At 39.6% G+C, this 18900-nt stretch overlaps 2 protein-coding genes across 5 annotated transcripts in view; both read left to right on the forward strand.

The window, feature by feature from the left end:
• Positions 1-295: 295 nt before the first annotated feature.
• Positions 296-14628, forward strand: LOC108674550 (cytoplasmic polyadenylation element-binding protein 1). Of its 4 annotated transcripts, none has more exons than XM_018162512.2 (16): positions 296-325; positions 4735-4787; positions 4982-5106; positions 5760-5839; positions 6438-6557; positions 7714-7985; positions 8283-8415; positions 9963-10119; positions 10400-10529; positions 10850-11049; positions 11452-11528; positions 11728-11883; positions 12081-12173; positions 12388-12553; positions 12928-13055; positions 13189-14628. In XM_018162512.2, the coding sequence occupies exons 2-16, from the start codon at positions 4771-4773 to the stop codon at positions 13402-13404; spliced, it is 2070 nt and encodes a 689-aa protein (XP_018018001.1). In that variant the 5' UTR covers positions 296-325; positions 4735-4770; the 3' UTR covers positions 13405-14628. The 4 variants fall into 4 exon arrangements, with proteins under 4 accessions (XP_018018001.1, XP_047738652.1, XP_047738653.1 ...); XM_047882696.1 differs by lacking the exon at positions 296-325 and adding an exon at positions 797-845; XM_047882697.1 differs by lacking the exon at positions 296-325 and having other exon boundaries at positions 4719-4787; positions 10406-10529.
• Positions 14629-15286: 658 nt separating this feature from the next.
• Positions 15287-18900, forward strand: part of LOC108674533 — a 7470-nt gene continuing 3856 nt past the window's right edge. The window contains exon 1 of the mRNA XM_018162494.2: positions 15287-15326. Coding sequence (XP_018017983.1) covers positions 15287-15326 — 40 coding nt within the window. The remainder of the gene's footprint in view (positions 15327-18900) is intronic.

Below are 18900 nucleotides of genomic sequence, written 5' to 3' on the forward strand. Positions count from 1 at the left end.
TCAGCATCAGGTTATTTTGCTACAATGCATATTCTCATACTGAATATGACCTGATGGCCGCGGTTACCATAATATTATATGTCCCATTAACTCCGTGTTAAATTTTATGTATGTTATAAAAACGGTAGAAAACTCTAATTCAAAATATCACAAATCAATTTGGTATAAAAATCAAATAATCCATGTTTCAACTAAAATATAATTTTTTTAAATCGTAATTCTTGATGCATTTATACTTCACTCTGATTATTGAAAACACCCGAATCCTTCTTAGAAGGCAATTTTTTAACGTTATGGCAACACTCCCCTGCAAAATTTGGCTAACGTAAGTTAAATGTCTGCGTTCATGACTGAAAATGTTCTCTAAATATAATAGTAATACGATTACAACGGTGCATGGCTGGGTGCAGCTTCGCAATTACATGTGACCTCGCGTTGATGTTGAGCAAATAATGACTGTCTAAGAGCTTATGTAGCGTAAATACTATGAAACTTATAATGCCTGTAAGGGCGGGATTGTTTGGAAGTTGGAACCATTGGCATTGGATGATTGGACTGGTATAATAGCTATGTGGTCGCGTTGTGCTTGTTGTGGAATACTCTGTTAAGGATATTTCATATTCATAATGTAGGGCGACTGGGCAGTTCGATCCCGTTGTCGTCTAGTAATTTATTAGCATTTTAATTATAAATATTTTCGCTGTTTGGTGTTGCGTGTTGGAGGCATTTCGAAACCGTAGTGAAAAGTGCGATCTCAGCATTGCAACAGCAATCGCGCTGCTTCTATAATCAAAGCACGTGCTACCGTAGCCTTACGTGACTGCCCAGGGGCTGGAGCTTGTAGGGTAGGTTTGTAACTCGAGTTGTAGTATTTGAAGAGAACGAATGCCTAGAAATAAAGATATATTGCATTAATCTGAAGCCGGATTGGCATATGGATTATGGCGTAGATTTTTTTTTTTTTTAGAACGCCAGGTCGACACTTTGTCACGATCTTGTATCATACTAGATCTAGATCCACATTAGATCGTACCACAAACGGTTGTACTTGTAGGTAGATGTGGTTCTCAGGATTTCCTGACAAAGATGCAATGATGTGCCTCTGTATTTTAGTTAAAAAATTTTCGACTACGTAGTCGAGGCACCCTGTCCCTGGGCCCTCAGACTAGGGCCTCTGTCCAACTGAATGGAACTGTTACTGATAGTCTGACACGCGGTGAATGCGCATCGCGATGTAGACACCAATGAAATAGGCAAACCATAATGATAATGAAAGCAATTTGCAAAATATTGATTGATGTGGCTCAATTATCAATGCTGGAACATGATTATACCCTCCGAAAATTTGCAAGCAATTCCTGTGCTTGTGCTGTGCCTATTCCAGCATCATTGGCATTAGTCATTGGGCAATTGAAAACTAACTAGAATTGCTAGATGCTAGTAATGAATCGTGCATTTGCATCTCTGTACTCGATAAGAATGCTACCTAGTTGTTATAACAGACTGCAGAAGTACTGGCATATGCCCAACTTGAGCAGAGTAAACTTCAATGTAATAATGATTTAGCACATGATACTTTCTTCGACAGACTTCGAGTATGAGGACTTTGTACTGAAGTCTGGAGCACTGATAAAAAGTTGTTTAATTGTGTCTTATCACTCTTATGGGGGTCCAAGGTATAGACTATAGGTTCAAACTAGATAATTATACATGCATGTTCATACCAGTAATCTACCATTGATTTCACAAGGGTTTTAAAATTCACTTTATTGGGCTAGATGCAGAACTAGACCAGATAGATGTTCCATAATTTAGCACCCCAGGTTTGGATAAAATAGATTAGAATTGTAATGTAACCTAGTCACATGGATAAGTTGGCTGGTGGCTTTAAGCCAGCCTAGGAAAATCTGGTATAGTGAATGAGTTAGTAAGTGAATGCCAAGACATTGGTATACAGGATAGTAACCTGACCCTGGAGAAATTTTTCCAATTGTAATGTAAAAGATGGTGTTGCCTCGTGTCTGGCCTGTTATTAGCATTTGCTGAATAACTATAGAAAAGGATCAAGATGGGGATGATTTCAATATGTAATTATTGTAATCATTGGTTCTCTGCATGCTTGAAACTTGTATAGTACGTATTTCATATAGGTAGAAGTAACAAATTAGAATGCAGGACTGTTGTGCAGTTTTTAGTTTATCTTGAGTTGGTAAATATTCATTTAGAGAAACCAGTTCATATTGATTTCCTGTGCTACTTCCAGATCAATGTCTAATTTTTATTTATGCTACATCCATGATCTTACTCAGTTAATGGCTGACTTGAAGGACTTGATCTGTATAAAATGAAATTATCTTGTTAGCCACCATGGACTATTGCTGCAAAGAAAAATTTTTAACTGAAGAAATGGTAAATGCTGATCTATTGAGTTGAGAGATTTTTTTGCAGGCTGCTGTGGGTTGGAATTAGTATTGCAAGTTGAGGAATTTTGACCCTGCTGTCGAGATGTAATCCTCTTTAGAAAATGTATTCCACTTTCAAGTAAAGTGTAGTTTCCAAAAAAAATCTCCCTTGCCACGAATTCTATGAACTAGTATGAAGCATATACTTCATAGCCTTGGAGATATTTCAAAGGAGCTGAATAGTACCTTTGTGTAGGGATATTCAATTTTGCTGAAACAAGGTTATGCTGTAGGGCCAATTTAACTTGCTGAACTGAGCCAGCATTTGCTTTTGGTGGGCAATCGAATGCAACTAACTACCGTAAAATGGGGTAACTTTGACCGGCGGGGTAACTTTGACCACTTTTCGTTTTTTTAACAAAAACCCCCTAAACTCAAACGATTCGACATAGAAAAATTTTGTCAATGGCCATCAAAGGCCTAATACTGAGGCTATGTAACACAATAGAAAGATTTAAAAAGTTTGCATATCTAATAGGTTAAAAAATTAAAAATGTGACCCACAAAAAAGAGCTATTATTTAAAGCCTGTCGGAGTACCCCCTCTAATTTTTTCAATTTTTGGTAAAATAACTCCAGGTTTCGACGCATTGTAGTAGAACTCTTCTAGTTACATATGCAAAAGACAAATTTTAGAAAAGTGTCATAGTTTGCAAATGGGGGGCGCCGCCCCCCAATGGGGTAACTTTGACCACCTAATGGCAGCCGTGACGGGGTAACATTGACCGGCTTGGAAATTAAGTTAAAATTACCATAGGTACCCATATAACATATTTTATGTTTGATACACCTATTAATGTTTTTTTCTTCATGTTTCAGACTCTACAATGGTCACATTTTGCCCATTTGGGGGCGGTGCCCCCCATTTGCAAACTATGACACTTTCCTAAAATTTTTCTTTTGCATATGTAACTAGAAGAGTTCCACTACAATGCATGGAGTTATATGGAGTTATTTTACCAAAAAATAAAACTGATTTTACCACCCGGTCAAAGAAACCCCAAGAGCTAGGGTAACAAAGACCATCACTTTTTTTTAAATTACATCAAAACTATGAGAGGCAGGAGCCAGCAATTTATGGTAAGTAAAGCTAGAGTATAGACCTGTATTTTGCATGTTCCAATTTGAGTTTAACTTATCTAGTAAAAAAATAGCATCATATTGAAAAAAAAGTGGTCAAAGTTACCCCAGTTTACGGTACTAAGCATTGCAACAATATGAAGTGAAGTATGCCTTGAATCTGCACATCCAATTATGTTGTTAGTGAGCATAGTGGCAAACCACTGTATTTTTTAAGAATCGTTGAATTTTTAATTTCCTCATTTACTCGTGATTTACACCAATATCTTGTGTATGATATTGCTGGTATGATGGTATTGGTATCCATAATACTTTGCATTTGCTGGTCTACTTGTAAGACTAAAAATTCAACTTCAGGTTGAGGAAGAGTAAACAACTCTTTTCAGCTTTGCCACTATGTTTGCGAGACTTTACAAAAGATAGTTTCAATCTTGTATATAAGGCAAAGTTAGTATTTATTGATCTGTTTGTGAAGTCTTGAGCTGGAAAATTGTGGGGATTGATTGAGAGTATTAAGACATGAGTACTGTTGATAAAATAACAAGATTTTTTAATTATATGCTAAAGTTCTTTTATGTTGGAAAATGAATGCAAGTAAAATTACTTGACTGAAATAATTTACTAGTTATGCATAGAAATCTGGCATTGGCTTTGAATTTCAAAATGGACTTGAATGGCAGTTCAATGCTGAATGTGGGTAGTCAGAAATAAATAGCTGTCAGTCAGCCAGTGAAGCAATGTTAGATAAGTTTCTTAGTTACTTGCATCTCCCCTTACTAAACCACTTGGATTTAGTAGTATTACTGCTTGAGCCTCGCTACTATGCATTTCAGAGGTCTCATTTTTTTTACAAACGTCACTTGTAGCAAACAGGTTCAAAATCTGAAGCCTTCACTGAATGAGCACTTTGAACTAGAAATGCAGTATAGTCATAGATTGTCTTGGAATTTGTGAGTAATCTACACGGTGAAAGAGAATATTATCCTCGACTCTGAGCGTGTATCTCAGGAGAAGTTAAATTCCTAACTGGAAGTAGAAGTGGTCCTACATGTGACTTGTCCTTGAGTTGGATACTGGTTTTGTGTGCATGATATGGGACTTGATTGGAAAGGGTTCAAATTCATTACTGGCATGTTAACATGTTCTTTTGAATTGCCAGTCATATGTATATCTGTATATATATTTTTTTTCAGATAACTGAGCAGGCATTAGTCACTGGTGCCTCTACTATGCCTCACCAATCCTAGTAAGTTTCTCAATATATTAATAAAGCTAGGTTCTTCATGGTTCAGTCATACACAAAGGCATGGTTGAAGGTACTTGTTTGGAATAAAATTGTTGTAGAATTTGTTTGTTGGTATTGACATATCTGAAAGCTTATAGTGTCATTTAGTTTCCTTGGTTATGGTTTTTCTTGACTGCACAATATCCCCATTCCAGCCCTACAGGTGATGATGCAACTTCTGCTAACTTGTCAGCTCTCCTACAAATAAACTCCTTCCTCAACAACACATTGGACCTCCGCAACATTGCTCCACAGTCCACAGCTTCTTCCAACTCCATTGGTGAGGCTACAGACATTCCTGTGAAATTGTCCTATCACGTTAGCTCTTAGCATTACTGTGTGTGGACTCAAAATGCACAAGAGTTGACTCTTGTAGTGCTTGGAGTCAGATTATAAAGACAATTTATAAACTTGCCATGGTTGCTAAAATGCTAATTTACAGGTAGGACTGGTAGGTATATATACCATTTAGATTAACTGAGATTATGATGAATGTAAATTCCTGTTTGGAAAAATTGCCTCCAATGCTCAATTTATATGTACAAGATAGTCAGGTTTTGAATTCCCTCTAATTAGGGAGATGGGCTTTGGGAAACAAAGAGTACAAATTCTCTTGGCCCTGGATTTAGATTTCCAAGAGCCGTTGCTGAAGATCAAAATCTTGGGGGCAAAAATGTAGCAACCGCAAAATTGCACATGTAGCAGCAATGGAGTGAATAGTGCTGTGAAATAGGATTACCAATCTCATACCGAAGCGACAAGTTTGCTATTCTCTCGCTCAAAGTGTGCCACCAATCACAGCCTCTATTGCAACCACCTACATTCTTTAATATTTTACTTCTGCGTATCTAGTCACCTGAAAGAAACTCACGCGTAGTAGCAAATCTAGGAAGTACATTTCGCGAAGTATCCACTATTATGGTTTCGTTCCAGATTCACTTTGGTCGAACTTAGTGGCCGGCAACGATGTTGGTCACAAGAACCAGACGATTCCTCGTTCGAAGGCGCACTCCGTGAGTATTTGTCAAGGCGGAAGTCCATCCTTTGTAAGCTACATCTCGGAGTTTGAAAATTTACGCTTGAATTTGAAGCAGATTTGTCCGAATCTTATCCTGTTATACTTGCTCCTTAGTCATCTCGGTACGTTCAGAGTTCAATTTTTGATCGGCTCTACAATCGAATTTAATTTCCGTTAAGAGCTAGGACACATACCTAGTTCACGAGCTGTTGTGCGGGCGGTAATGTTTTGGTATCATTTGGTTATTCTTACAACGTTGTGAATTAGGTGGGTGCCTTTGAGCAACTAAAAAAGCCGATTCCAGATTTATTCCGGGATCAAACCTCAATTATATTCATATCGCGAGATCAGTCCGAACCAGCTGAGAATTCCGAAGAAAAATAGAGCTTCTTTTAATTCGGCACTGAATACTTCACATTTGAAACTTCCTGTCCGAAACTTTGGTGGCCAATTCTTTCGAACTTTCATGCTTGGGCATTGGTATTGGCAAGAATGGTGACGCGTTTTTTGGGGCCTAGATGTTCAGGTGTCACAATGAAGTTTGAGCAAGTTTGCTTTTGCTTATTGTCTTCATGATCTCTCCCGAACTGCAGGTTGGGAGTGGTGCTGGCGTGGACGTGTGCCACTTGCGCCAGCTGCTGAACGGGTCTGGACACTACTACGCGAATGGCGAGCATTGCACTACTCCTGCCGCTGCCTCCTGCGTGGCTCAAGTAATCGATAGTTTTACTACATTTTTAACTTTCCTTCCACACTAATTAGTTTGCATTTATAGTTAATAACGATATTAGTTGCAAAATCGGTGTTCTTGACGAAACTGTTTTTTCGACCGGTGCCACGTAACAACGTTTTGTCTTTCCAGCTTTATATGCTTAGATTGTTCTCCCGCTATGTGGCTCTCAGAAAAAGCGATAATAGACAGCGACTTTTTGGGGAGGCGTGCTAGAGGCAGTGCCCAACTCCCATACTCGTTTATTTCTCTTAGTCAGCACGCATCCTTGAAAGCATAGTAGCCTATCCTGTGAAGCACTTGAAGCCGCAGGAGCCGTGAATTCATAGCAATTGCTAAAATCAGCAGACCTTCATAAAATGTAAACGGCTATTCCCCAACCTCCTCGCTTACCTAAACATTCTGCATAAACCCAACCAACAGGACTTCATTATTTTTTATTGGCGTTTGCTCAACTGGTTTAGTTTAAGGCGGTCCAGTATTGCATGCAGCTTCTAGGTCTGAGGCACAGTGTAGCTATTGCTTGCTGTGTCTGGGCTTTGGCTCTAGATGCTGGTGTAACAATTAGATTTGTGACCCACTGCTGCTCCTACTTGACACTCGTGCTTGTCTGAACAACTAGATAGCTGCCGTTGTACTACATCAGTGAGACAGACCCAAAAAGAGTCCAAATTCTACAGTTGAGAATATTTAGAATAGAAATCTAAATTCACGCACTTTCTACTCGGTTTCTAGGGTTAACTGCAATAGTAGTGAAGCAATAGCGTTCTATAAATCGTGTTAATCTAGCTCTAACCGGGAATGCCGCATCAAACGAGAATTCGTTTTCAACAATTGACCTTGGGAAAATCTTTGGATATTAGCGTACAGCTTGGCATAGAATTTTTGACGAGTTGATAGCAAAATTTTTTCCATTAGAACCTTGGGTTTCGTTTATGCTCGGCCAGCTCGTGCGAATTTGTTTAATCGTAACCTGTTCTGCTAATATCGGAATGCGTCTAAAAAGTGTAATCAATGCTACCTTGGTTAGCGACGCACCTCCATCTGTTCGAACAATTCGTCGCTAAATCATTTTCTAGAAATTGATATCCGAAAAACGAGGCTAGGTCTTGGAATTGATAAGATTGTTTAATCATTAGGGTTTAAGCTGCAACAGCGCGGGACCGCTGAGCTCTACTAATGGCGCAGTTTTCAACTACAACTCACTGCCACAACAGTTTCCTAAACACGCTCCGGAGTCCATGAGGAGCAAGGTGGAGTACAGCAGCGGCAGTAGCAACAGCAGCTGCGGCGGTCACAGTCCCCCATCAATGGGTGGCAGTGGAGCGTCCGTTAACTCGCCTGGCGCAGGCAGCTCCCAGTTCCACTATTCATCCCCTTCCGGTCAACGCGGCAGACTGTCAGTAGTCAGGTTCGGAGACTGATTTTCAATTTATTTATGAAGTGTTTGCAGGAATTCACGATGGTAAAATTACTAAGAGTTCCCATTTCACTTAGGTCACCGGAAATCTGATATTGTTTTCATCCAACATTGTTTCAATACTGGACTTGAAAGAAAGCCTTCTGGCTTCACAAATAAAAAACTGACCTTGCATAGAGCAAAAGCTTCAACGCATTCTAGAAGATAAGTTGGCACACGTGGTAACTTAGTTCAACTTACTGTTTTAATTCAAGTTAATTTTCTTACAAAAGCTAGTTTTCTTTACAGTGAACCCGGAAGCCCAAGTCTAGATGATGCGATTCTGATGGGGATACAGAATCACCGCCAGCAGCAACAGCAGCAGCAAGAGAAGCTAGATTCTTCGGAAAAGTACACCGACATCAATCTCAATAATTTGCTGGCAAGTATTATAGATGAATGTTCCGATATCAGATTTCCTCGACAAAATGACTGTGTTCCTTAAGGGGACCGGCTACCCTAAAAATTGGAAATTTTGGCTTTTCAGTTTTCTTGACTCATTTTGTAGCTGCTGAAAGAAACGCGACTAACGCAGTTTACCGCATGTCTGTGCGTGTTATAGTTTTTGCGTAAGACAATTTTATAAATACATAAAATGAACATTTTTTAACAATATGTACAAAGATTTATTTGAATTAAATCTGTATATATATAGATCATTACTTTCGTTAATTACTAAGTGTTTGCACTCGTTTGAAAGCTACAAACGAGACGCGTTCAACAAAGCTACTACCATAGATGTACAATTGTACATGCAATACTTTTTCGTGTAATACAGTCTTGAACTTTTATAAAATGATCATTTTATAACATTATTCACAAATAAATGGTATTCATGTCATTATTTAGGTTAATTGCAAAGTATTTGCACTCGTTTGAAAGCTACAAACAAGACGCGTTCAACAAAGCCACTACCATTGATGTACATGCAATAGTTTTTGCTTAATGCAGTTGTAACGTTACGTAAAATGAATATTTCATATATAAAAAGTCCAATTTATAGCTTATTATTCACGTTAAATTTGATATGAATAGCGTCTAAAGACGCTTGCTGGTACCCTGAATGCAAATAATTGGCAATGGGAAAGCTTGGGCTACCATATCGAGACTTTTTTGGGCATATTCTTCTGTTTTCAATCAATTTTACTTTATTTGGCTCCCCTGAACAATTTAAATCTCGTTTTTTGTCTTTTTGAAAACCTATCTCCTCCTACAGTTTTCAAGCTACAGCAATGAGACATATTCGATTCGTAAAGACCATACCTATCGATCTAGCCATCTCTTTTTTTTTTTTTGAATTTGTGCATGGTTTGTCTTATATATGGAGGAGAAGGGGGGGAGGGCAGGGAAAAGTGCAAAAATGGGGAAAACGCGCATAAAAAAGAAACTATGGGGAAAATGAAAAAAAGGGATGGCAGAGTCAATAGGTATGGTCTTTACGAATCGAATGATACGTGTCTCGATGTTGTAGGACGATATTTGTAGGAGGAGATAGATTTTCTATAGTACCCGTTTTTGGCCGTTTTCTATGAAAATCACGTTTTCTATCAATTTTTTCAGAAAATTCATAGGAGCAAAATGTTATTATTTTTACATTTTACGTCTGTATGTGAAGTTTCACGATGATCAGATAATAACTGTAAAAGTTTTTACGGAGGGTAGCCGGTCCCCTTGAACAGCACTCGTAACCCTTAGTTTTTATGTCACTGAAGGTCTCTTTAATTGACGATATTCAATACTTATTTACTTCTTGCTGCCGAAACTTGCCACGGTTCTCCAGTCCCAAACTGTGATAAAACAAGTCCCATTTCACCTTCTATTTCAAGGTAGTTATTATAAATTTTACACAATTTTGAGGTTATATTTCATTCCTAAGAGTCACGATGAATGATAAATTGAGTGCTTGACCTCAATGCAACAAACCTCCAGGAGTCTCTGAACCTGTCGTCAACAAGCGCCTCCAGCGGCCGAGCTCCCCTGAACGGCTCCATTGCCGGGCAATCTCTTTCCCTGGGCCCTAGCAACACTTCTCTCTCTTCCAACCCGCAGCTCAGCTCGTCCATGTCAAACTACTCATTGGGACAAGGTCTTGCAATGTCTAAATTTTTAATTTCAATAGTGTTGATGATTTTTAGCCCAGTTATTAGCTCGTTAACTTGTAAGCTAAAGTAAAAAAAAATGCAGTTCTATATATTTAGCTAACTGATGAATTTCGTACGGTTACTGCGTTAGCGGGCAGTTGGATCTAAACTTGTCTATAAAAATGACACATTATTTAATCATAGGCTTCTGGTAGTCACGGGTAAATTTCACAATTCGCATATGAATTCGTATTAACGATGACCTCCTTGCTGGTATTTTTGAAGGCGTAGATTTGAGCCAGCTGACGCAGTTCCAGAACAGCCTGAGCAGCAGCGCAGGCTGGGGACGCAGAGCCCTGGACCCTCAGACGCCCTACACGAGCCTCTCCTACGCACGAGGGGGCTACCACAACGGGTGTGTTCCCACGTCTGCATAGAATCTTTGAAACTACGGTAGATCAATCAAGAGCTTGACAGAATGAGTAGAGCATTTCTTGCCAACAAATAGAAAGCATGATCGATCTCAATAGCTCGACTAATGACAATAGGAAAGTATATCTCCGTCTTTGTGGGGGAAGGCTAAATAACTTTCGTATGTGTGTACTTGCGCGTTCCTGCTCTTGCAACTGGCCGTTTCAATTGCAACTTGTTCTTTTTGCGAAGCAAGTTTGCATACGACTTTCTCTTCCTCTGCTTGTACAGTTCTGAGGTGTAAATATTTTTCCACGTTCAAAGATTGAGCGCAAGTGGGAACAGTAGCGGCAACAGCAGCGGGATCATGTCGGGTATGAGCGGAACGGGGCCCTCATCTTCACCTTCGCCAAACACGCTGGATATTCTCTCCTCTCTGGAGAGGTCGTCGCTGTCGTCTTTCCTCTCCGGCCAGGACCCCTACAGCATTGAGAAGGCAGCAAAGATGCACCGCACAGCTGCAGGTTTGAACTTTCGCGGCTCGTTTCAGACATGATGGTTATTGGCCCAACTTCCGTTGCATCGTTCAGCACATATCTTGCATCGAAGACGCTGATTCGTGCTGCATACTTCTTCAAAAAATTGAGACTTTACTGCAGGCTGTGTCGTTAAATGCAGAAGGCATTATAAATTGACAGACGTCAAAATATTTTCTATATATGGCTAAAAGCCAAGTACAATGGAGCAAAATTAACCTCCGCTGTTGTACAGGTTAAATCTCGCTGTTCGCCCCCTATGAATAAATAATTCATTAATCCATAATTGGCCGCGAAGTACCAACCTAACAGCCAACGGAAATCAAACTATATAAAGACATTTGCATTAAATTGATTTCACATCTGGTCTCATAGTGGGTTTCTTGGCAGCTGTCTGTGAGGCTACATGCACGTGGAGCGGCCAGCTACCCGTCAGGGTTCACAAGAACCCTTTCTACAGCTGTAAGGTAAATAGAGCGTTCCAGAAGCATTACAGTTTTAGTTTTGTTGCCCATTACGGGGCCTAGAAGATCGAAAATCGAATTAGGGTTGAAGACATTTAGGTTACACGGATTTCATTGAGGGTGATAAATAAGCAATGGAGAGGACGTTTTAATTGTCCAACGGGCGAAGGCAACGGTCTTAAGGGTTTCTGTGATGCTTTAGGTTTTCTTGGGCGGGGTACCATGGGACGTCACTGAAGCAGCCCTGCGTCAAACCTTTGCTCATTTCGGCAACATACAAGTGGAGTGGCCTGGCAAGGAGAACTCTGCAAATCCACCTAAGGGATACGTATATATTCTCTTCGATAACGAAAAGCAGGTATGTTTGAAAGGTTTTTTGCGAGATATAAATTTGCTTGCCGCACTAGAGAAAGTAAAGAAAAAAATCTGCAATTAAAGATTGCGTTGTAATTTTCTAATCAATTTTGCACCTTTTTAGGGTGAAATTACCTCGTCCGGTTTGCCTAGTTAAGCGTATTGTAGACTACATCCGTCTAATCTACCAATCAAATTCAGGTGAAGAGCCTGTTGAGCTCCTGCAGCCAAGACTTCAGCAACGGAGGGAATTACTACTTCAAAATCTCTTCCCGTCGCATGAGGCAAAAGGAGGCAAGTTATTGAGACAGCTTGCTAATTTGTTTGAAGTATCGGATAGTACTAAGTAGTCGCCATTCTTTTAGTAGCACAATTTGTCATGGATTTTAGTTATCGGCTTCGCCCGATCGAACTCGGTACGGCACTTTTTAATCAACTCTTTTTTAATTGTACGTTAACTGTATAAAGTTCTTTCTTAAGAAAATAGCCTTGTATATTTCTCTGACAGGTGCAAGTGATACCTTGGGTGATGAGTGACAGCAATTACGTGCGCTGCCCCTCGTATCAGCTGGACCCTCACAAGACCGTCTTCATCGGCGCCCTCCATGGCATGTTGAGCGCTGAGGCTCTCGCCAATATCATTAATGATCTTTTCGGTGGCGTGGTTTACGCAGGTAATCCGCTGCGGCAACCATTTCGTATAAAGATTTGGTATCACATGCTATTTCAAAGGTTTGTCTAACTTAATGATCATGGAGAACTAGCTGCCATAGAAATAGAATACAGCCTTATCAAATTTAATGACTGGATATTTCATGAATTTTGAGCCTATGCTCTCTGATTTTATAAGTTATAAACCTTGGCTTCATGGAAATAATTTCGATCAATCTTATTGCAGCTAAAGCTTGTAAGAAAAGCGCGAAGAAACGAACTACGTATACCGTTAGCTGCTTTTGGTTATAAATGCTACTCTACGAAATTATAGAACAGTTATGCGAACTGTTTGAGTACCATTCCCGGGTTAGTTATTTTTCGCCTTGTTTTACAGGGATTGACACCGACAAGCACAAGTATCCCATTGGCTCGGGACGTATCACTTTCAACAATCTCCAGTCGTACAGGAAGGCTGTCAGGGCAGCTTTCGTAGAGATAAAAACTCCCAAGTTCACCAAGAAGGTAAAACCTATCAGATGGTGTTCTAATAACGTTGCTATTGTCGAAGAAATAAAGTTTCTGTTCCAAGCTTACCTCTGATTTCATAACTATTAGTCGCGACGCATAGGGTAATGAAAAGTTTCTGAACTTGCAGGTTCAGATCGACCCGTACCTTGCGGACTCCCTGTGTCAGATGTGCGGCATGCAACAAGGTCCGTACTTCTGTCGTGACGAAACTTGCTTCAAGTACTTCTGCCGCACATGTTGGCTGGTGACTCCTCACCATCAAACTCCCAGTGCTGGCTGTCATAAGCCGCTCATGCGCAACTCTAAACTTCGCACTCAAACCAGGCTCAACATGCTTGTCTGAATCTCTCTAACAGACGAGATGTCCCTGATCAATGCTGAGAGTTGGACTGCAATAAATTTTAGGCACTACTAGGCCCATTATACCAGTCTTCCAGCAATTCAGAGCTGTGAATTTGTTGGAAAATCTTGATCCAATGCTAAAAATGTGCAGAATTTTCAAGTAGTGTCGCCTCATTTGTAATGTATGCAATTTTTACCATTGCAGTGAAGGAATCGTCTAAATGTTGATCAGTTTTGTAGAATAATTACTCGGTTATATAGGGTGCAGGTACATTTCAGTTTATGAAACACTGTTAGAACTTGTTGCAATTGAAAGAAACTAGTTTCCCAATTTCATTTTGAAGGAAAGTTGGACTACCTTAATTTTTAATCTTCGGGCACCAGAAGAGAAAGACCTAACAGGAATTTAACGCTAATTAACAAGTTTCTCTCCAACTTGGGAATTACCTTAAATTACTTTTTTTCTTAACTTCCCCCATTTTAGCTCAGTGTTTACATTTCTCTGTCGATCAGTGGTTGCATACATGTCACATGAAAATTTTTTTACTTGATTATCTATATTTTACCACAAACTAGATATGAAATTTAATTTTTTACCAATTTGAATCGATCTTACCCCCCGACCATGAGTGATTCTTCATGCGCTGGCTTTATTTTTAAATTTTTCATGCTTGTAGTCTCGTCCTTTACCATACTTCAAGCTGATTTTATTTTTTCGAAATTTGACGGTCCCTATGTCACCTTTGTAGTTAATTTTTTATTAGAAGAGGATCTATGAATTTCTTCATAAATGCCACGAAATACCGAGAGCATTACTGCAAATCGTTTCTAGAGACGTCGCCGCACGCAGTTTTTCCGTTTGAATGTTTTCTTTTAATTATGCGCTATTTGTTTGTCAATTGTATTGTGATTTAAATCGCATTAGCATTCCTAACATTTTTAATGTTCCGTAGAATTTTGTGTGGGCGTTAATATTCTCGTCTAGCTGTTAAGGTTTTAGTTGCTTCCAACTTGCTACTTTCTTTGCAAGCTTGAAGTTCACGCACATCTCTTATTTTTATTATATTCTTTAGTCACCCCCTCATTAAACTTCCTTTTACGTATGTCAAATTTTAGGAATTATTTTAAACATGATTTTTGTGCTTCTCGTTGAGAGTTCGCCCACCTGTTTTTGTAGCGACTCTCTTGTTCTCAAGTTCCTGTGTTCATAAACTCTTTTCTGTCACCTTGACATCAGTTTCCTCTTTTTTGAAAGATTAAGTAACCTTTAGAAACTCTACTACAGTATTGGGGGAGGAATCTGGTGCAAACGTTTTTCCGGGGCAACTGAGGAGCCCTCGTAAGAGAGTTCTTGCTAACAGAACTCTTTGCTGTTCTTTGCCGAATGCATCCTACTCGGGTCATACTCTTGAGCTCGGGGTGCAGACTCGACAATAATCTAAGATAGAAGATTCAGATCGTCTTTGTCACCTGCCAAACGTAAGAGCTTTAGCGTCGAAAAACGTTCATGCAACGTGATGCATGGCTACAACCCAGTCCATCAGCTGGTCGCAGCAGATCATGAGCTCAGTCAGCCAGTGACGCTCTACTGAAGTGGTTAGCTATTAGCCTCCTGACACTTGCAGTAAGCAGTGAACGGCTCAGTGGCGATTAATGCTCAGACGTGCATTTGAGGTCTAAATCTAAACCTGAAACGACGAAGCGATAAGTTAGTGATGGCTAGTACTAGATAATCCGGTAGCATAGGATTATAAATTTGATCTTAGACTGGTTTTTCAAGCTGCGTAGCCAATGAAGTGAGATTTCGGAAAAAAACGCTGGGATGCACTTGCTGCCGGATACCTCGTACAATTTCATTGCTTAGTTCCCTTGCAAGGATCAAAATGGACGAAAAGCAAAATGATGGTTTGGAAGTATTTGAGGGTCAGCTTCTCTTGAAATGGTAGCAATGCCAGTTCAGCTAAGAACTTGTCCCGCTTCAAAAGTGGGACTAACGTGCAGAGCGACTTGGTTTTGCCTGCTTCTAATCCTGTTCATCGTTCCTTCTGAGTGTAAGTCGGCAATGGATTACCTAAAAACTACCTAGATCATCTGTACAAGGGAATTGGTGGCTCGATACTTGCAGGCAAAAGCGTAAATCCGAACTTAGATCAGTTTGCTGCGTCAGAAGCACAATGCTTACTATTGTATTTTGTTGAATGGGCAATCAAAGAGTTCAAAAACCAGCTTTTCATCTTGATTTCTACCTACGTAGACTCGACCACAAATCATTTCGTCAATCTATAGAAAATTAGTGCATTTAAAACTAGACGCGTGTATTCTAATAAATGCCTTCATGAATATCGTTTCTAATAGAGAAAAAAAAAAAACTAACTTGCTTTTAGTTAGAATCGAGTGATATTTGTGTATGCCTAGCACATTTCCTATATCTCTACTAAGTATAGTTGAACGCTTAAGGTGCTATTGCAATGTCGCGTCTTAACTGCTGTTGAAAGCAGAGGCAGTCATCTTCCAGACCATCGTCTACCTATTGGTAATGAAACTAATTTACCTTCACTGGTTGGCATTAACGGATGCGATCACCGGAGTCACTTAGTCAAATTGTAGTTATGTCGAATGACTAGGTTCAGTAATATAGCTTTGGATTGAGAAGGCAGATACTTCGAAGCTTTCTTTTTATTAATATATTAATGCAATCGGTAATATCAGCACAACAAATAAGGTAAATTAAACTCGATTTTCGCAACCATGATTGCGTCCATAGAGATGAACTAAACTTTCTATTCGTTGAGAAATTTCATGTACGAGATGAAATTATGATAGGCCTTAGGGTTTCTCAAAGTTGTTTAAATTTAATACAGATTTCTAAGAAGCTGATTAAAATTGTCCTGCTATTCTACAAAACCATTCATTTTAGTAGCTGATTTGAAAATGCAGAATTCTCTGCATTTTCGCACTTAGCTGGATTCTGCACGTTTATTTTGCTGTTTCGAGGCACTCTTTTGAATTCAATTCAAGGTTTGTTTAAAAAAATATGTAAATCGTACTTCTTTCGTAAACACGTCTAACCATCAAGTCGTTTCATATTTTGCCTTTGATGTGATGAAGCGCGGGGATCCATGGATGATTCGAATGTCTCGGCGCGATATCGGTGATCTAGGAAGCCTTTGAACTTGTTGTGCTCAGTAATTTTCAATGGTGCATGTCGCCGCAAGTAATAATACAAAGCTTTAAGACGTCTTACTATATAATTTCTTCATATTCATACCTGACATCTTTTCCATAGTTGAACGCAGTGTCCTATCACGATCAATACTGGGCAGAAGGCATTTATAAGAATAAATGATTACGTTGCCTTTCCTGTCATCTCCACTGCATCGCTTAAATTTATTTACATAACGTATGAGTGTTAAAAATGAAAGTTAACTGTAATTGACTCAATATAGTGAAGTATTTAGCTCGATATTCGTAAAAGAATTGCGTGCTGCGGTTCGCACCCTTCTTAACATACGATCGCATTGCAGCATTGAACGGTCCGGTTTTTTTTTCTGTTGGGACTTTATCGTGGCAGTTCACAATGAACTCTTTATCGAACTTCCACCCCTTATTTTGAGCAATGAAACTTTTGCACAATCCCTCTGAATAGTACAAAAAAAACTAACTTATTGGTATTACTAGAAAATCCGTCATATGTAGATTTATATTGTAAATAGAATAAATAAAATTATGAGGTGAGGACATCGATCTTATATAGCTCGATGACACTGAACATCACAGACAGTTGGCAGTGACACTACGAGAAGGCGCGTGCCAAGAGACAATCTTGTGTTATATGGGCTGGGAATATTTGTAAATTAAACCACTGTCACGTTATCGATCCGCGACGTACTCGAACAAAAGCCTGCTACAATGATGCAAGGATACACCAAGGGAGTAAGAAGACATACATTTACGGAAGAGTAAATCTGGCTTCAATGGACCATGCATCTTTCGGCGCCGTGTGATCATTTGTTTGTGTGGTGTGAAAACAACCTATAGTAAATAAAACGTTTTATACCGCTTTTCATATCATCTAAATTGGACTCCACAGCACACGTAGCCAAGGTGTCTGCATTATTTTGCATGCAGTGTATTTAATATTAAGACGTGATAGTAAAGTGTTGGAAATAAAATAAGATCAACATAACACGTGCGTTTGTTCTACTTGCTTGCGTGTTCAACTGACCAATTCAAGGAAATTTAATTGAGTGGTCGAATTTCGGCGAAATACATGTATAAATAAGCTACAAATTTCAATCCAATAAATTCAGTTTTAGCTCCAGCCGCGATTACTTTACACCATTAATGTAAAAATAATCAAGCTTCCTTGTTTCGTCAACGTCATTTTACGCTCTCGTCGCGGCAGGTTTGAGAACTCGGCGACTTCTCGGTGACTCTAGGGTAAAATTAGGATCGGTACAGGAATAAGTCTCGACCGCAGCTGGCGTCTCGCAAGATTGATGCACGCGATGCTAAGCAAGATCTGTTAAAGCGCTACACGTGACGCAACATTTGCCACGGGATCAGCTGATATGCTCATCAGCAGGTCACCGATCCTGTTTATTTAAATTTACAAGACACTTTTTCTTTTTTTTATTATTATTATTATAACGAAAGAGATTGATCAACCGTATAATGTTGATCGCACACATTGTCATGAGACTGTGTAAGAAGTGGGTTCAATGTGATAAAAACTTTCAAAAAACCTTTCAAACAGTATATTTTATCACGTACAAGGATTCGCTTGCTGACATGAATACGCAATAATTTAAGTGATCAGTTACAAGGTTGACCGACCTATGTGCATTATGCATTACGTCATCATAACCACTCGTTAAAGTGATCAAGCATTAGCTGCGTATTTAACCTGCACAAAACATGGGTGTACATGTTCACTCCGCTCTTAAGATATCACCTCAAGGCAGTTAATAACTTGAAGCTCATTCGATGAATCCAAGCTTCATTGTCTGCCGCGCCATTCACAAGATTTATGGCAACAGGATGCTATTAATTTACTCTCTTAGCCTTGGTACTCTTTAAATAAGAGTCTTAAGTAGGCAGGCGTGAGATGCTATACTTCTCGACGGCGTCGCTATTATTGCTTTAGCGGTTTCTTTAAAGAGCGTGTGGCAATTCTACTTCAGTGAAGGTGTTTGAATGGCGAATGTACTTATACGTATTTTCAAAACATTTTTACAGTCATGAACATTAAAAAGAGGAAAAAACAGTGTTTACAGGCAGCCTGCTGCAGGTGCTGACGTTGTCTCTGCATGTGTGCAGGTGGTGCAGGCAGCCTGCTGCAGGTGCTGACGTTGTCTCTGCATGTGTGCAGGTGGTGCAGGCAGCCTGCTGCAGGTGCTGACGTTGTCTCTGCATGTGTGCAGGTGGTGCAGGCAGCCTGCTGCAGGTGCTGACGTTGCCGGAGTTTGCATTTGTGTCTGGCACAGCAACTCTGCGC

This window comes from Hyalella azteca, unplaced genomic scaffold (genome assembly GCF_000764305.2).
Source record: "Hyalella azteca isolate HAZT.00-mixed unplaced genomic scaffold, Hazt_2.0.2 contig11104, whole genome shotgun sequence".
NCBI lineage: Eukaryota > Metazoa > Arthropoda > Malacostraca > Amphipoda > Hyalellidae > Hyalella > Hyalella azteca.

What these genes read in the sequence shown, in the direction of transcription:
- LOC108674550 (XM_018162512.2), top strand. An exon ending in GGCAGACTGTCAGTAGTCAG is followed by an intron (nt 7,986 to 8,282) that starts GTTCGGAGACTG and finishes TTTTCTTTACAG; the next exon opens with TGAACCCGGAAGCCCAAGTC. An exon ending in CTCCCAAGTTCACCAAGAAG is followed by an intron (nt 13,056 to 13,188) that starts GTAAAACCTATC and finishes CTGAACTTGCAG; the next exon opens with GTTCAGATCGACCCGTACCT.